The 18771-nt window shown below is 37.4% G+C and overlaps 1 protein-coding gene and 2 pseudogenes across 3 annotated transcripts in view; 2 read left to right on the top strand and 1 right to left on the bottom strand.

Moving 5' to 3' along the window:
• CENPI (centromere protein I) overlaps positions 1-18771 on the top strand; it is a 73031-nt gene that overhangs the window by 25761 nt on the left and 28499 nt on the right. For all 3 annotated transcript variants that reach the window (XM_036440002.1, XM_045582422.1, XM_045582423.1), the window contains exons 6-14: positions 1196-1244; positions 1524-1570; positions 7749-7835; positions 8385-8513; positions 8745-8912; positions 9030-9150; positions 11249-11340; positions 14966-15083; positions 15173-15237. In XM_036440002.1, the coding sequence (XP_036295895.1) occupies positions 1196-1244; positions 1524-1570; positions 7749-7835; positions 8385-8513; positions 8745-8912; positions 9030-9150; positions 11249-11340; positions 14966-15083; positions 15173-15237 (876 nt within the window). The remainder of the gene's footprint in view (positions 1-1195; positions 1245-1523; positions 1571-7748; positions 7836-8384; positions 8514-8744; positions 8913-9029; positions 9151-11248; positions 11341-14965; positions 15084-15172; positions 15238-18771) is intronic.
• On the top strand, positions 10159-10721 carry LOC118720048 (annotated as a pseudogene).
• Positions 18601-18745, bottom strand: LOC118720272 (annotated as a pseudogene).

Below are 18771 nucleotides of genomic sequence, written 5' to 3'. Positions count from 1 at the left end.
CAATATAATAGTGTTACTAAAGGTTCATATTTTAGGGGTGTGAAATAATGAGGTGTTTTTTTTTGTTTTTGTTTTTTCTACTGGAAGTTATATTTTGTGTCGAATATGGCAGATGTGGTCATAATATGTATTCTTTCCTTAAAAAGAGGATCCTATATCTAAATTCATTTTTCTTACAAGTATGTCCAGAGTCTTTCTGAATCCATTGCTAAGAGGCAATGTGTAATGCCATACTTTAGAGTTTACACTTTAGAGTCATGACTACAAAATACAAATTTGTTTTTAAAAAGTTTGTTTTTGTTACCTTCTTCAGTTCTGTTTAATAATTTATTTTTCAATTTGCTAATGGAGTGTGGCTCCATTCCAATAAAGTTGATTTACAAAAACAGGTGCACTGGAGTTTGCTGACCTTTCATCTAAAATAAAACCTCAAAAAGTGGACACTCAAATGGAAATGGTATGAGGGAACCAGTCATTCAGTAATTTAAGTAATACATTTATTGAGTGTGTGCTATTTGACAAGCCCAGGACTAAATGGTAAATTAAATTATGGTATTATATCCACTCACTGGAATATTGAGATAATTGAAAATGACCATTTTAAATAACAAATAACATGATAATTCAGGGTAAAACTTTTGTTTGTATCTTAATAAATATTGGCTTTTAGAAGGAATATATGAATTTTTGTTAGGTAGAAGGTGTTTTTCTATTTTTCAGACTGCCTGCAATGTTTTTAGATACCAAAAATGATTTTTTTTTTTTTTTTTTTAATATATTTTATTGATTTTGTACAGAGAGGAAGGGAGAGAGATAGAGAGTTAGAAACATCGATGAGAGAGAGTCATCGATCAGTTGCCTCTTGCACACCCCCTACTGGGGATATGCCCGCAACCAAGGTACATGCCCTTGACCGGAATCGAACCCGGGTCCCTTCAGTCCCCAAGCCGACGCTCTATCCATTGAGCTAAACCGGTCCCGGCCCAAAAATGATTTTTTAAATGCCATCATGGATACGAGTTAAAACTTGTTTTTAATCACTACTGTGTAGTATGATAAAGAGAAGCTTTATTGTTCAGTGATGTCTTTTTTACTTAATTAGTATAAAATCTATGTTTAAGGAGAATGTATTGCTGTCCTATTCAAGATGCATTGTCATTTCTCTCTTTTTAAAAGTTTTTTTTTTTTTTAACAGTGCCCTTATGTCTGCCATTTCTTATATTTACTTACCAAAAAAGAGAATGGTAAGTGTTTTTTATTACAGTTATATTACATTCACTCTGTGGAATTAGTATTTGTATTGGCTTGATAAAATTAACTGTTAGCATTAGTTTTATGACAAGATTTTGTGTGAATTACTTTTTAGTACTTTTATCTAAGAGCCTTTGCTTAATGGTTAAATGAACAGGATGTTTATATTATTGATGTGTTGTAAGAAGAAGCTATATATATGAGCCACATGGATTCTTTTTTCTGAACCACATACATAGTACTTCTTTTTTTTTTTTTTAACCTTTACTTAGTCAAGCCATTTCGTGTGAGAAAACTGCTTGATCTTCAGGCAAAAATGGTGAGTACCAAAAAGACCCCAAACTAGCCAGTATACTCTGTGATCAGTATTGGGCTAGGCTTTGAGGATTTATTTTATTTTTTTAAACTTTGAGACGATACTTTAATCTACAGTTTATACTTCAACTTTTTCCACTGCCCAATCATGCCCTTTAATTTCTTTATTGATTATGGTATCACATAATTGTCTTCATCCCCCCCATTCCCATCCCAAACCACGTATTGCCGCCGCCCCCCACCCCATTGTCCATGACCACTGGTTAGGCTTATATGCATGCATTCAAGTCCTTTGGTTGATCTCTCTCCCTTTCCCCTACCTTCCCTCTGAGGTTTGGCAGTCTGGTCGATGCTTCCCTGTCTCCAGGTCTGTTTTTGTTCATCAGTTTATGTTGTTCATTATTTCCCCTAAATGTGTGAAATCATGTGATATAAGAAATTCAGTACACTTATAAGAACTGAAAATGAGACTAGGCTTTGGGGATTTAAATGGAATGAATTACTACCTTCAAGGAGCTTTTTGACTAGGCAACTCAATCAACAAAATAAAACTGGGTCAAGGAGGAGTGGTGATGCTTGAGATAAATTTTAACAGATGAATAGGATTTAACGGGGCTAAGAAGGAAGAGCAGGACACTCCTGACAAAAGGAATGTAAGCATGAGCAAAAATGTAAAATAGCAGAAACTGTTTAGGGAACTGGGTTGGTATGGCTAGAAAATAAGTGTCAGGGAGTAGTAAGAAACAACTACTTTATTTTATTAAAATAAAGTGACTGGTTTATTTTTTGTGTGAATGTGATAGAAAGCATTCTTTCTGGATACTTAAACTTCCGTATATTCCTTGACCATTATCTTTTGTCCTTATAACTCTCTTGCATTGTCATCTCCACTGTACCTGCCAGGTAACAGAAATCTGTGAACCTTTGGGTATAACACAGTAGGAAGTTGTAGTGCCTATGCCTAAGTGCTGCAACCTGCATGATCTACCTGAAGGCATTCAAATTTAATGAAAAACACAAACTCATGTGCACATTCGTGCTTCTCTAGTGTGAGGTTTCCTATTAGTACAATTAAGTGATTGTTCTTGTTTTATAGCATCCAGTTTTGCTTCTATGGGTACAATATTTCTCTTAGCTCTGCGAGGATATTAATGACAATGTTTTTGTCCAAATTGCATTTCCCCTGACATTAATAAAAATTGTGAAGATGTACTTTTTCCATCTTAACAGCAAAACATTTCAACTGAAACAGTGTATGTTCAAGTGTATGATTTAGTACATGATTCTAAAATTTTAAAACATAAGCATTAATTGTATGGCTTCATTATTAGCATTCTATATAATATATTACTAAATTATTTCATTATCAATGCCCATTTATAAGGATATATTCATAAAATTGTTTTGATTAGCTGGATTTTGTTAAATTTGTTTAAGTCCAATAATATGAAGCCTAGAAGACATAGTCATGCTCACATGTAACTGAACATATAGAATGGTAATAGCCATAATCAGCACCTGAGCACAAATATATTGGATATGTAAATTTCTTGAATTTCTGGTATCAACTCCATATAAAGGCCTGTATCCCTTCTATACCCACCCATGACCCATAACTTTTGATCCACAGAGGAAACAAAATGCAGAAATAGTCTTTCTGGTGGCAAGCATGAATAGTGGGATCTGGAGTAGGCATGTTGTTATTTTAAAAGTACAAGGACTACCCAGCCAATGTGGCTCAGTGGTTGAGTGTCAACCTATAAACCAGGATGTCATGGTTCGATTCCCAGTCAAGGCACATGCCCAGGTTGTGGGATTAATCCCCAGTGTGTGGTGTGTAGAAGGAGCCAATCAGTGATGATGTTTCTCTCTTTCTTTTTCTCTCTGAAATCAATTAAAAATTATATATACTTTTTTAAAAAAGCACCAGTGCCTGTTGAGAACCATCTTTGGAACAGGAAGGGGGAGTTAATCTTAAAGGTTGGTGAGGATGGTTTCTGGGATTCTCCCTCTATCAGGCATGAGCTTGTGTGACTAAGGCTGTGATTTTTATTTAATATTTTCAGATTTATTTCCTTAGCATTCCTTTCTTTAGTTTTTTTCATGGTAGAGGCTTTTCTCTATTGCCTGGTAAACCTAGTTTGTTCATTTGTAATAAAACACTAAAATGTTGATTGGAGACTTGTGTGTGTGAGCAGGACTTGTTCATTGTCAGCTCTTGATGTTTCTCTCATTGGGGAGCCCCCTAGATGACTGTGTCATTTTTCCAAGAGGGAAATTCTATCTCTCCCGCCTGTGGGTTGTATTAGGCCTCTCCAGAGAAACAGAACCAATAAGATATGCATACAGGGTGGGGCAAAAGTAGGTTTACAGTTGTTTACAGTTAATGTGAAGTAAAATGCAATTTGGAAAAAAACATAGTCATTAATATCCTTGCAGAGCTAAGAAAAGAAGATATTGTACCCATAGAAGTAGGAAAACAATGCAATAATTAATAAATAATGCAAGAATAAACTGTGTCATATGCTCATAACTGTAAAACAACTTTAGCCCCACCCTGTATATGTGTGTATTTACACTAATAAAAGAGAAACATACAAATTGATAATCCCTCTGCTACACCCACCAGCCAATCAGGAATGAGTATGCAAATTAACCCAACAAAGATGACTGCAGCCATCAAGCTGGAATGAGGAGGAGGCTGGAGTTGCCCCCGGTGACAGAGAGCCAAGCCTCCTGTTCACTCCATGGCCACAGCCATTTCTATTGGAATTTATTTAACTTCTACAATTGAAACTTTGTAGCCTTAAGCTGAGGCCTGGGCCAGCCAGGGTGTGTGGAAAGCTTGGCTTCCTCCATTGCCCGGGGAAGGGGGGGGGCAACCCTTGCCTCCTGCTCTCTCCAGGTGCCTGGCTGCCTCCATTTCTTTTGGTATTTATCTTCTATAACTGAAACTTTGTAGCCTGGAGTGGAGGCCTCAGCCAGTCAGAGCAGGTGGAAAGCTTGGCTTCTTCCATCGCCAGGGAAACCCAAGCCTCCCTCCTGCTTGCTCAGTGGCTGCAGCTATCTTGGTTGAGGTTTATTTGCATACTTGCCATGATTGGCTGGTGGGTGTGGCTTGTGGGTGTAGTGCAGTGGTGCTTAATTTGCATTACTCTTTTATTAGATAGAACTAGAGTCCCGATGCATGTAATTCTTGCACTGGAGGGGGGGGTGTTCCTCAGCCCAGCCTGCCTCCTCTCACAGTCTGGGAGCCCTCAGAGAATGTCCTACTGACAGCTTAGGATATGACTGATCTTTCTTTCTTTCTTTTGTTTGTTCGTTCATTCGTTCGTTCCTTTCTTTCCTCACCTGAGATATTTTTTCATTGATTTTTTTGGAGAGCTTGGAAAGAGAGGGAAAGACAGAGAGAAACATCAATGTGAGAGGGACACTTCAATTGGTTGCCTCCTGCCTGAGCTCTGACCTGGGCCCCAGCCAGGGAGAAGCCTGCAACCTTGGTACATGCCCTTGACCAGAATCAAACCTGGACCCTATGGTCAGCAGGCTGAGGCTCTATCCACTGAGCCAAACCACCTAGGGCAGGATATGACATTTCTTAGAGCCTCCAGCAGCGGACCTTCATTTTTTCCTCCAGGAGTGAGGTGGAAAAACCCTAGGTCACCTTCTTGGATTCTTATTACTCAATTTACCAAGAACACTGTGAGTGGTGTACTGGGTGCTTAGCCAATGAGTGGTCAGAAAAGGTGTTTCCTCTGCAGCTCACGCACAGAGGCGGGACTACCAGCGAGGGCTTGCTCTCAGCTGCAGCAGCTGTGAGCATGTCCTCTCCCCTCTCCACGCTTCCCTTTCCCCTCTCCCCTCTGGGCCTGTGCTTGGCTGCAGAGGCTGCAGACAGGCCCATCCTCTCCTCTCCTGGCCTGTGCTTGGCCATGGAGGCTTCGGGCAGGCCCACCTTCTCCTCTTCGGGCCTGCTCTTGGCTGTGGTGGCTTGGGCAGGTCCCCTGTCTCCATGTCCTTTTCCACTCCGGGCCTCACCTGCGTGCACAGTCTCCTTCTGACTGGTAGTGACTTTTATGGCATCCTGGCTAATTTACATATTGCCTCTTTCTTTATATAGACTAGAGGCCCAGTGCACAAATTCGTGCACAGGTGGGGTCCCTCGGTCTGGCCAATGATTGGGGCCCATCAGGCTGTCTTGCCTAGTCCCAATGAGGGCCGATTGTGACCAGCCTGCTGTGGGGAGGGACCACAGGAGGTTGGCTGGTTGCAGGAGTTGGGCTGTGGGAGCATACTGACCACCCAGCTGGCCATGGGGTTGGGGGGGATGGACAGCGAGAAGTTGGCTGGCCGTGGGAGGTTGTCTGTGAGAGTGCACTGATCAACAGGGGGAAGCTCCTGCATTGAGCATCTGCCTCCTGGTGGTCAGTGTACATGATAGCGACCAGTCATCCAGTCATAACAGTCTCTTAAGCTTTCTTATAGATAGATAGATAGATAGAATATTGTAAGTTTCTAATTGAATGAGCCCACCTACATTATGGAGGACAATCTTCTTTACTCAAAGCTCATTGATTTAAAAGTAGATCATCCAAAATACATTCACAGAAACACCCAGAATAATGTTTCATCAAATACCTGGGCACCCCATGGCCAAGCCAAGTTGAAACAAAATCAATAATCATAGGGATAGGAACCTGGCTACTAGGATTCCAAGACATAAGCCATGGAAAGGGGTGGAGAGAGGTCCTGGTTACACCCTCCCTCCATTGTGCCTGATATCTGAGTCCAGCTTCATCTTTAGAGAGTAAAACCCTGATGTTTGCCTAAAAGTGTAGTGAAGGAATTTGGGGTCTAACTGCTTTTCATGTAGGCTTCCAGCCAATCCTGTTTCTTGACCCTCTTGCAGCTCCACTTTTCAGAGGTAATCTGGTTTCACAAATTCCAAGTCTTTCTGGGGGTTCTCAAGCATGAATATTTTGAGGCATTTTTCTGTTGCTGCTTTAGGCTTCATTTTCTCTGTTCTGTTAAGTTGGTTGTTATTTGTTCATCTTCATTCTAGGTTTCAAAATCTTGTTGAGATCTCTGATTTTCTGTTATCTCCTCTCTTGTTCTCTTTGAACTTTTGTTTTAAGCCTTTTTCATTCCTTTACTTTTTAGTAAATGGGTCTTTGGGAGGACCCAGAATTAAACACATATGTTCAGTATGCCATGTTTAACTGGAAGTTTCCCTTTTTTGGAAAAGAATGCTAACTTTTTAACAACAAAGATAGGTTTAGTTAAGTTGGCAATAAATTCTAAAGTTCTCTCTACTACTAAATATTTGCTCTATCAAAAACATTTAAACTGGAAGCAAACACTCTGATACAAATTGACATGAGTACATGCTCAAAGGTCAGAAGATAATTCAGCATAAACTGGGCCATTTGGTTTTAATAAAATAAATTTAATTTCAAGAAGCTGTTATAAAGTAGGTATACTGTATTTCTAAGCCTCATATTCTGCCTCCCTTATTTTATACAGTATTTGTTTCAATAAAATTGTACTATGATAAAGCATTTTGTTTATTTCCTTGAAATTCATTTTAGTTGTACACTAGCTCTGGGTAGTCAGATATATCAAACACGCGTATCCAGCAGTAATGACTCCTATCACTGTAAAATTAATGTTTTTATTAAGACTTATTTCAGTTATAGGAATCTGCTTTGCTGCTGCATACTAATTGTTAGATTTCCTAATCAATTTTTCAGGCATTATGATAATGTATTAATATTTCCTTTGCTCTCTTTTATTGGCTTCCCTGCTTGTCTTCTGTCTTCCTATTCAAATCAAAGAGTGAATAAACTTTGAGTCATGAATATGTTACCCCTGAGAATAAGCTGTGCTAGCAGGTATCACTTGTAAGCTTAAGGTGTGGGCAAAGAAGAAGAGAGAAAATATAAGGAAAAACTGAAATAGAAGAATAACTCATAAAAGCGAAGATAACATGTTGGCAAGGGTTGTTTTATAATAGTTGATTTAAATGCCTGGTTATTCATTTCTTGATTTTCTATAACATCTTCATAAAGCGTAATGCATAGTAAAATTAGGATCTGAATATATGCACAATCTGTTTATTTATTGTTACTCTTTTTTCTTATTGACCACAGAATTGAAAATTGAAAACTTTTATTTTATTTCAGGGAAGGCAGCCTTATCTCCATGCTTTGCTGTCGCTGTATAAGTTCTTCGTTCCCACTTTGATTTCTGTATCATTGCCTATGAAGAAGGTAAGGGATTAAGGAGTGATAAATCATATTGAGATTGAAATATGTTATTTTTTATTAATCTACATATTTGGACTGAAATGTTTATAGCATAGTATTTTTAAAATTTATTTTAAACATATTTTTAAAATACGTTTTTATTGATTTGAGAGATTGGAAGAGGGAGAGAGAAACATAGATCAGCTACTTTCTGTACATCCCCAACTTGTGATTGAGCTTGCAACCTGGGCTTATGCCCTGACCAGGAATGGAACCGGTAACGTTTTGGTGAACAGGATAATGCCCAACCAATTGAGTCACACTGGCCAGGGCAGCATACTGTTTAAGATCTAGTATTATACTTCTTCTGGGGAGTATTTTTAGGGTTTGGCACTTTGATTCCTTTTGATGTATTTGATAGATTCTTGATAAGTAAAAAATCTTTTAAGTGGATTTGCATGGGTGCAAAATATTTTATAATCAGTATAATTTCAATTAATGGAAAGTTTTAGATTTTATGTTGCTTCAGCTTATAGGTACTTACTCTGATTTATTTGACATCCAAATTTATAGATCTATTTTAAGAATCCAGAGAATTTGTGGAAGACAGCTCTAGTTGCTGTGAGGCAAAGGAATCAGGAACCTTCTCCAGAACCTCTGAAGCTGATTTTAGGTGCAGCTACTGTCCGTCCTAGTAAAAGAGTAAGTATCTAAAATCTCAAATGATTTTTTGAGGCCATCGTTTATTAACTCCAAACAATAACCATTCAGATGTTAGAAGAGATTATAGATATTTAAATACGTTTTCATTATCCAGGATTCTATGCAAATCACATTCAGACTCCATTTTATTGAACTACTTTAACTGCTTTTACATTTATAGTTTATAGTCTGTTTAGTTTATTGATATATTTTATTTTATTTCTTCTTTAGAAATGGGATTCTCATTCACTTATACCAGTGCTACATTCCAATATCCAAAGTAAAGAATATGGAAAAAAAGGGATGAGTCTTTCTGATTATCTCAGTAGGAATAGAGCATTTTCAGCAGAACAGCTTAAAAGCTTCCCTCAACTCTTACAGAACATTCATTGCTTAGAGGTATGTGACTGGACCATGTACTTATCTTTTGTTTATATATTTGCTAGCTGATGATTTACTTGTTGCTCTAACCTACTTTTTACATACTTAGGTTGACTGATTGCTCTGTCTTTGCAGCTGCCTTCTCAGATGGGTGCAGTGCTAAACAACTCTTTGCTACTTCACTATATTAACTGTATCAGAGATGAATCACTTTTACTGAGGCTCTATCATTGGTTGAGTCAAACGTTACAAGAAGGTAAAAATTGATGCTTAAAAGTTGGATGATTAAGGAAAGTACACCGTAGTTTACAAATGAGTTTCTTTTATAAAGATGCCAGATTCTGGACAGGAGTAGCCTTCATATGCTATCATTATTTCTTGGATATCAATCATATTCACAGCCTGAATGCCTCCATTTTTGTAATTTTAAGGGCAGTAAGAAAGGAGGTGTGCTGTTAAGGAAATATTTCTTGGTTGTCACCAAAACCCACTGGATGGCTCCACTTTGATGACCATCATAGTGCAAGGCCTCTGCATCTTTGTATGTCCAGAAACTTGCCTTTAAGCCCTCAGAACCTACAGATCAGTGCTAACCAAATCCAGAGGATATTGTTGTATAAATCAGACTGTTGCCTTATTATTGCATACTAGAAGTGATTCTGGTGACCAAAATGTTCATTTTTGCCAACTAGAGTATCTCTTCTCTGTTATGAGTATAAGTTGGAGCCAAATTAGTCATTAGATTTCTTAATTATAGAATTAAAGGAAAGGGCAGTGAGGGAGTTTTTCATATAGGCGATAGTAAATACTGAAAATTTGATTCCTCTAAGTGAGTTGATTTCTTTAGAGATTATATTTTGTTTACTAGAGCGTTTCTTTCCTGAATAAGCAACTCCTGACTCTTCATAAATAAAAGTCTATTTTAGTTGGTTCCAAATTAACACTTCTTGCTCTACTTGGAATTTTTCTTTAGGTAGGATATGATACAGTTATTAGATTTATATGTAGTAAAGCCCAACTCACCCTAATTGAAGCTTAGGGAATTCATAAATTTACTTATTTAGTTATTTATTTTAACAAGTGTTTTAATGTTTTTTATAATACTTAAAACTGTTGTTGCTTAATAAATGGAAGTTTTCATGTAAAAAATAATATTAAGAATTTAAAAATTGTACTCTATTCACTTGACCCAGAAAACCACAAAATCATGCAAATTGAGAGGTTCAAATCTTCGTGTTCACTTTGGAACACTCATGAAACTGCCCAGGCCATCAAGGGTATGCATATTTGAAAAGCCACCAAGTATGTGAAGGGTGCCAGTTTACAGAAGCAATGTGTGCCATTCCATCATTATAATGGTGGCATTTTTAGGTGCGCCCAGGCCAAACAGTGGGGTTGGATACAGGGTTGGTGGCCCAAAAGGTGTGCTGAATTTTTGCTGCACATGCTTACAAATGCAGAGAGTAATGCCGAACTTAAAGGTTTAAATGTAGATTCTCTAGTCATTAAGCGCATCCATGTGAACAAAGCTCCAAAGATGCTACACTGAACTTACAGAGCTCATGGGCAGATTAATTCATACACGAGTTCTCCCTGCCACAAGGAGATGCTCCTTACTGAAGAAGAGCAGATTGTTCCTACACCAGAAGAGGATGTGCAGAAGGAAAAGATATCCCAGACGAAACTGAAGAAACAAAAACTACGGTTCAGGAGTAAATTCAGCATGAAATAAATACTAATAAAGTAAAAGAACAAAAAGAATTTTTAAATTGTTGAAAGAGTTTAAATAATTAATAACCAGTCATGGTTTTAAAAAAATAAAACAATTGAAAAATGAGGCCGAAACTGGTTTGGCTCAGTGGATAGAGAGTTGGCTTGTGGACTGAAAGGTCCCAGGTTCAATTCCGGTCAAGGGCATATACCTTGGTTTTGGACACATCCCTGGTAGGCTGTGTGCAGGAGGCAACCGATTGATGTTTCTCTCTCATTGATGTTTCTCTCTCCCTTCCTCTCTAAAAAAATCAATAAAATACAATTTAAAAAAATAAAGAATGAGAAAAAAGAAAGATGAGGGCATTCATAAATTTAAATTCATTCATTTATAGATCTTAGATCATTATGTGACATAAAAGCCAATCACATTCATATTATATGTGTATTTTTTCACAATAGGCTTTCCCCCGTATTAGTGAAGAATATCTCACTATCACCTCTGTTGCAATCTACAGTTATGTTGAGGTGTATGAGACTGATAGCTTGTCATTTATTTTTTATTTTAGAGTTATGGTAATTATGTTTTATGAAGTTTTTATTGCTGTGCAGCCTGATGTTTATCTTTCATATTTCTGCTCCAGAATGTATTTGGTACAAGGTGAATAATTATGAATGTGAAAAAGAATTTACCAACTTCCTGGACACTATCATCAAGGCAGAGTGCTTCTTACAAGTAAGATTCCACTTGTACACACTCCATCACTTCTTACCAATGTATTTGGTTATCTATTGAATACCTATTCTTAGTGCTCAACATCCTTTGCAAACAATATTTGCTCAATTTAAAACTCGTTATAAATGGGGCCAAGTTGAATTGATGTTTGTTTTTATACTGTTGGACTTGAAGAAAATTATTTGTTAAATTATGCAAATAAGAGAGAATGTCCCATAATTTAAGAGAACAAACTGAAGATGCAATTGGATGTGTTCAATTAATTGAATTAGGTGGTAAGATAAATATCTTGGGGTCACTACTTGTGTTTTTATAATCAACAAACGCTTTTAAAATATTGAGTATGTTCCAGCCAATTCTTTGTCCTGGATAGCCCTGAATTGTACTGTAAGCTACAACTCAGGTATCATTGGGGAACATTTACCTAACACTGGTTTAAATGTTTGTTCTATGTGCTCCCTTAGCTCTCTTGCATTTACTTGTATCATGGCACTTTTAGCATCCACTAATATTTTTCTACACATTATGAGCACCGAGTGAGTTAGAACATGTTTAAATTTTTTTTCATGTACAGGTGTTCAGCTTGGTACCTGGTACAAAAGAGATGCTCAATAAATGTTGAATACATCTTTTAAAAAAATATATTGTTCAGGTTATTACAATTGTTTCTTCCCCCCCACCCCCCATAACTCCTCTCTATCAGGTTCCTACCCTACCCCCTGTCCTTGCCCTCGCCCCCCATTGTCATTCTCCATAGGTGGACGCTTTTTGTTCAGTCTTTTTCTTTACTTCCCACTCCCCTTTTCCCCTGAGAATTGTCAGTCCACTTCCTTTCTATGCCCCTGATTCTATTATATTCACAAGTTAATATTGTTCATCAAATTTTGTATTCTTTTGGTTTTTAGATTCACTTGTTGATAGATATGTATTTGCTGTACATAATTTTTATCTTTATCTTTTTCTTCTTCTTCCTCTTCTTAAAAAGTACCTTTCAGTATTTCATATAATTCTGGTTTGGCTATGGTGAACTTTAGCTTTTTCTTATCTGTGAAGCTCTTTATCTGACCTTCAATTCTGAATGATAGCTTTGCTAGGTAGAATAATCTTGGTTGTAGTTTCTTGCTATTCATCACTTTGAATATTTCTTGCCATTCCCATCTTCATAGTTTCTGTTGAGAAATCAGCTGACAATTGTATGGGTGCTCCCTTATAGGTAACTAACTGTTTTTCTCTTGCTGCTTTTAATATTCTCTCTTTGTCTTTTGCTCTTGGAATTTTAATTATGATGTGTCTTGGTGTGATCCTCTTTGGATTCCTCTTGTTTGGGGTTCTTTGTGCTTCCTGGACTTGTAAGTCTATTTCTTTCACCAGGTGGGGGAAGTTTTTGATCACTATTTCTTCAAATAGGTTTTCAGTATTTTGCTCTCTCTCTTCTTCTGGAGTACCCCATAATTCTGATGTTGGTATGCTTGAAGTTGTCCCAAAGGCTCCTTACACTATCTTCAACTTTTTGGATTCTTTTTTCTTTTTGCTTTTCTGTAGGAGTGGTTTTTGCTTCTTGGTGTTCCAAATTTTTGATTTGATCCTTACGATCCTCTAGTCTGCTTTTAGGACTCTGTATTATATTTTTTATTTCAGTCAGTGTATGTTTAATTTCTAGTTGATCCTTTTTCATGTCCTCAAGAGTCTCATCAAATTTATCGGCCTTTTCTAAGAAATTCTTGAAATACCTTATAACTGTGGTTTTGAACTCTATATTCAGTCTTTTGCTTTCCTCCATTTCCTTCAATTATGGCCTGCCTCTTTGTCTCCGCATTTTGGCTGCTTCCCTGAGTTGATGGAGTTGCTTTGTGTGCTAGGTGTCCTAGCAGGGCCCAGTAGCTCAGGCTCCCCAGTTACCTGAGGTGGACACTCTTGGTGCAGCCCTTTGTGGGCTGTGTGTGCAGTCTTGTTGTAGTTAAGCTTTGATTGTTGTTGGTATCACTGGGGGGAGTTGATCTCCAAACCAAATGGCTGGGAGGATCAGCATTGTCATTGCTGGAAGGGTTCTGTGCTCAGCCTGGATGGGGTGGAGTCTCAGGGTGGAGCAGACAGCCTCAGGGTCCTGTTCCCTGTGTCCCATGGCAATGGCTGCATGCACCTCTGAGAGTAGGCTGCTCTCGAGTTTCTCCTGCTGCCGGACAGTCCAGTTTCTCCCTGACTGGAACTGGATTTCAGTGTAGTTGGGAGGTTTTATTTTCCTCCCAAACTAGAAAGCTAGCCACGCATTTGCTGCCTGCCCTCTCTGGAGTCTCTGGGCGTAGCTGCCGTAAGTCTCCAAGCGCCTCTGCGAGTAAGCCAGCCACTTATTAAGCTGCCCGCCACGTGCAAGGGTCTCTGCACCTCCACAGCTCCTGAATCTCAAGTGTTCTTTTCTCTTTCCTTCTTAGTTGTAGAATTTCCACTCAGCCAGCTTTCCAGTGGTTCTGGACAATGCCCACTCTATCTTCCATTTGCAGTTTTAAAATTGTTGTGCAAGGCTGCAGTATAGGTGTTTATCTTATGACACCATCTTGGTTTCTCCTCTGAATACATCTTAAGGATTTGATGTGAAACAATGGAATTGGAAATTGGATGTGAATATTGGTGAAAATAAAGGCATACATTTAGGTTGACTTTTTAGGTTCCTGCTTGAAAGGATGATGATGGCATTCAGGGAGAGAATATAGGAGAAGCAGGCTTTGAAGGAAAGGTACATTTGGTTTTAAAGATGCATGTGGGACATGTAAGAGGTCATAAATAGTAGACAGTTAAATAAGAAATCTAGAGCTCGGGAATGAGATTTGGGATAGAGGTACAGATTAGGACTGCTCATGGCATAGGTGGTAGTTTTAGCTATGTTATGGATGAGATTGTTCAGAGAATTCATGTTATCAAAGAAGGTCGAGAATGGAGTTCTGGTGCACACTTCTATGTGTTTTTTTTTTAAATATGTTTTTATTGACTTCAGAAAGAGGAAGGGAGAGCTAGAAACATCAATGAGAGAGAATCATTGATTGATTGCTCCTACACACCACCTATTGAGGATTGAGCCCATAACCTGGTCGTGTGCCTTGACCAGGAATTTAACCGTGACCTCCTGGTTCGTGGTTTGATGCTCAACCACTGAGCTGCACTGGCAGGGCTGTTGTATACCACTTTTTAAGGCTCAAGGTGACAAAGGAAAAAAGGAAAGCCTTGGTTTTCCATCTTGGTGGAAACGTAAACAGCCTAGATGGAGCTGCCTAGAGTTTGGATTTGCTCTGTCATATCTAATGAAATTCCAGCCTTGTATACGTTTTGACTGTTTAAGTGGTTGCATGCACTTCAAAATAATAAAATTTTACTTATTTTTAAAGATATTCTGTAACTTTCTAGCTTCTTTCCAATTGATGAGGTTTATGGCATTTAAAAACTATGTTGATAAAGATGGCAATATACCCAAAAATTCATCATCTGATCCTTTTTATGGGGAAATTTGGCTTTTAATTATATTGATGACAAAATTAATCTAAGGGTAAAATAAGTATATCACAGAATAAGCTGATTGCTTAGAGAGCACTTAAGACTGAAGAGTTTTAAGAGTTATTATCAACTTGTGTTACAGGAGGGTTTTTATTCCTGTGAAGCATTCCTGTATAAGAGCCTTCCTCTCTGGGATGGCTTCTGTTGTCGATCACAGTTCCTTCAACTTGTGAGCTGGTTTCCTTTTAGCAGCTTCTCTGGTATGTATTATGAAAACTTAGAATAATACTTTATTCAATGTAATATTAATGAAAAGGATTCTGAATACTTTTTTTTTTTTAATTCCTAGAGGTGAAGCCATTTATATTTGATCGTCTGGCACAGCTCTTTTTTACATCAACCATTTATTTCAAGGTAAAAGGAAAACACTAAATACTATCTTGACTAGATTGAGTAGGGAATATTATCCTACGGCCAGTGGTACGATTCCAAACCCACATTATGGTAATGGTTTTCTAACAGGATTTTGTTGAACCTGGACTTGAGGTTCTACATTACTGAAATAAAAGTTAATGCATAATTTTATGTTTTTAAGATTTTGGTTGCATATAGTTCTTAAACTCTTTCCTCTTGTAGCAGATAACGAAGTGAATTAACAGGTTGCAAATAAGTATTAATAAAAACCAATTGGGAAATACTTAAGTATATTTAGTTTGATTATTGTGGTCAATATTTTTGTAAATACACTTATTCATTTCACCATTATTTACTGAGCATCCACTATGTGCTAGACACCCTTTTTGACACTGGGAAAACAGTAATGACCAATGAAAACAAAACTCTCTGTGACACTCATACTATATATTTATAATATAGTCGTTTTCTGCTAATAATTGTTCCAACCTTATATTATTACTTGTGTTACTATTTTGGGGTCTCCAAAAAGACTGCTGTGGCTTCCAGGAGTTCTACCTGAGTTTGAGAGCTACTTTCTTATAGAATGATTATTCCTATTCCAGAAGAGTGACAACATAAATAATATTTCTTTTATAACTTTTCTTCAATTTAATTCACCTACTGTTGGCCACACTTATAGGAAAAATATCTTATCCTAGAGTTCGTTATAATCAAATGGCATTTTATTAATTACCTATCACATTAATGTGGATTTGAAATTTATTTCTATTATTTATAATTTACTACTAGACCAATACACACCACTTCCAGCTATTGTATTTTCAAGAACTTCATTTTATAGCTTTTTGTGATTCTCTTCTGATTTTCTAATTTGGTAATTCTTTATTTCTTCTCTTATTCCACCAGTCTAGAGAACTATTTATTTATAAATATTATGTTGAACCATTTTTTTAGATGAGGGATATATTTGTATTTGAGAGTGGGAGATGAGGAAAGGAAGGGGTTGAGAAAGGGAAATAGATAGTGGGTTAAGGACAGAATTCAGGAATACTTATTTAATTCTCAACTAAAAGGCAAGTCTATGAGGGAACCTTTTCAAGAAGTATTAAAATATAATTTTATTAACCAATGTTACTCAAGTAAATTTAATTTGTAAAAAGTATGAAAAGAATCCGGAAAACAATAGTGCCAAGTAAATGAATAATACAGGATATCAAGGAATGAAGTAATAATATTGCCACTCTCCCAGGAAGGTCCAGAAAGATAAGGGCCAAAAATTGGGGGGGGGGAGGGAGTGATAATTCAGAAGTTTTAGCTATGTTTGTGAACAGTTTCATTGGAGTGTGGTAGAAGCCAGATTATAGAACTTGAGGAGTCAATGACAAGTGAAGATAAGACAGTAAGTATAGACTATGTTTCCAAAAGTTTAGCTGAAAAGAAGAGATAGAAAGATAGCTATAGTATGACTTTGAATCAAAGGAAGATTGTGGATTTTTTTTTCTTTTTGTTTTTTGTCTCCAGAATGATACAAACCTGAGCATGTTTATAGTTAGAATAGAAGGAACTAGTTACGAAAAGGAGAGGTGGAAAATGGAGGAAGGATGAGACATAATTGATTCAGGGTTTCAGAAGAAACATGAAGATACTGGTTTAAGACTATATAAAGGGATTTGCTTGAATGGATGTTGAGAATTGGCATGTACCACTTATTCTCTAAGGCTAGGTCAAGGATGGAGATATATATATATATATATATATATATATATATATATATATATATATATGTATATGATGGATATATATATATATATATATGGATATATATATATATATATAAAATAAAGAGTTAATATGCAAATTAACCATCACTTCAGCACACAAGATGACCACCCCCATGTGGACACAAGATGGCCACCAAAAGATGGCCAGCAGGGAAGGGCAGTTGTGGGCAATCAGGCCAGTAAGGGAGGACAGTTGAGGGGAACCAGGCCTAAAGGGGAGGGCAGTTAGGGACAATCGAGTTGGCAGGAGAACAGTTAGACATCGATCAGGCTGGCAGGCAGAAGTGGTTAGGTGCAATCATGCAGGCAGACAGGCAAGCGGTTGGGAGCCAGCATTCGTGGATTTTGAGAGAGGTTCTAGATTTGAGAGGGTGCAGGCTGGGCTGAGGGACACCCCCATGCATGAATTTTATGCATCAGGCTTCTAGTACACACACACACACACACACACACACACACAGCTGGAAGAAAGGACAGGAAATTAAAATACTTTGTGACTAGAAATGTTAAATTTCTCAAAATAAGATGTGCGTTATAGAGGATAGAAATGATTAGGGGGGTTCAGAAGGATATTATCAGAAGGATATTATGTACCTAGAACAGCTACTGATAAAAATAAGAGACAGAGTTGATTGGAGATAAATAAAAGGATTATTGTGCTTCATTTGGGGCCCAGATGAAGTTGGAGACCATAAATTTGGAGTGGTTCCAATCGGTATAGTTGTGTGTTTTTCTTTAGCTTAGATGTAGGAGTAAAGTAAGTGATGGGGTTGAATCAATTAGGATTTTGCTGGTGAATTGGAGTGAAAGAGAATTGTGAATTATTGACCGTGTGGTCTACTCTAGATAGGAAGGTGAGGCTAAAAGAAGGCTAAAAAGACTGAAAAGTGACATTAAAAAGGAAGAATCAAGGGATTGAATGTATCTGAAGTTAAAGAGCAACAAGTACGAGTTGAGGGTGTGAGAAAACTAGAAGAATAGGAGGTCATAACAACGAAATAATAATAGATGGTGGTGGTGGTTCAGTTCAGGTACAACTTAATGTGTGGCTCTGAATAGGTAACTAAGGTAAAATGAAGGTGAAAATTATTTGGTTTGAGGTCAAGGAACTGTGAAGCTAAAGTATTAGGTTGACCATCTTCATGGACACTGACATAACTGAGGTATTGATGGAAGGACTTGAGGCAGAGGGTGCTAAGGTTCTCAATGAATGTAGATGAGTTTCCAGGAGGTAGGTAGGAGAGATAGAGAAAAATAAAAAGTAAAGGTAGTATACAACAAAAGAGAAAAATGTTTTTTATGTAAGAAAGGTGGAGTAATAGTTTGGAAATAGTGTTGAAGATAGATAGTTTTTGGTTTGTGTTCCAAAAACCAAAGAATAGTCAAATTAATGAGAAAAACTGACTGTAGCAAAGTGCAATCTGAAATAGGGTCTTTGATCTTAGCCTAACAAATTCAGCTAATACTACTGCTAATGAGGTTCTGTAGCTCAAACATTTGCAAATATTTGAAAGCTAGGCAGTTTTTTCCCCTTGTGGTACCTGATTAAATAGAACATCCATTTGTTTTCTTATTTTTTTTATGTGCCTCAGGCATGAATCAGCTCTGGCCACCAAAACAGGCCTCAAGCTAGGATGAACTAAGGACTGTACATCTGCTTTGTCTCTGATTAATATAAGAGCAGCATCACCAATAAGGTGTCTCCTTGCCCATTACCAGGGGCTCATCTGTTTTCTTTATATCTTTTTAA

This window comes from Pipistrellus kuhlii, unplaced genomic scaffold (assembly GCF_014108245.1).
Source record: "Pipistrellus kuhlii isolate mPipKuh1 unplaced genomic scaffold, mPipKuh1.p scaffold_m20_p_16, whole genome shotgun sequence".
NCBI lineage: Eukaryota > Metazoa > Chordata > Mammalia > Chiroptera > Vespertilionidae > Pipistrellus > Pipistrellus kuhlii.
This window is presented reverse-complemented; position numbering and strand designations above follow the sequence as displayed.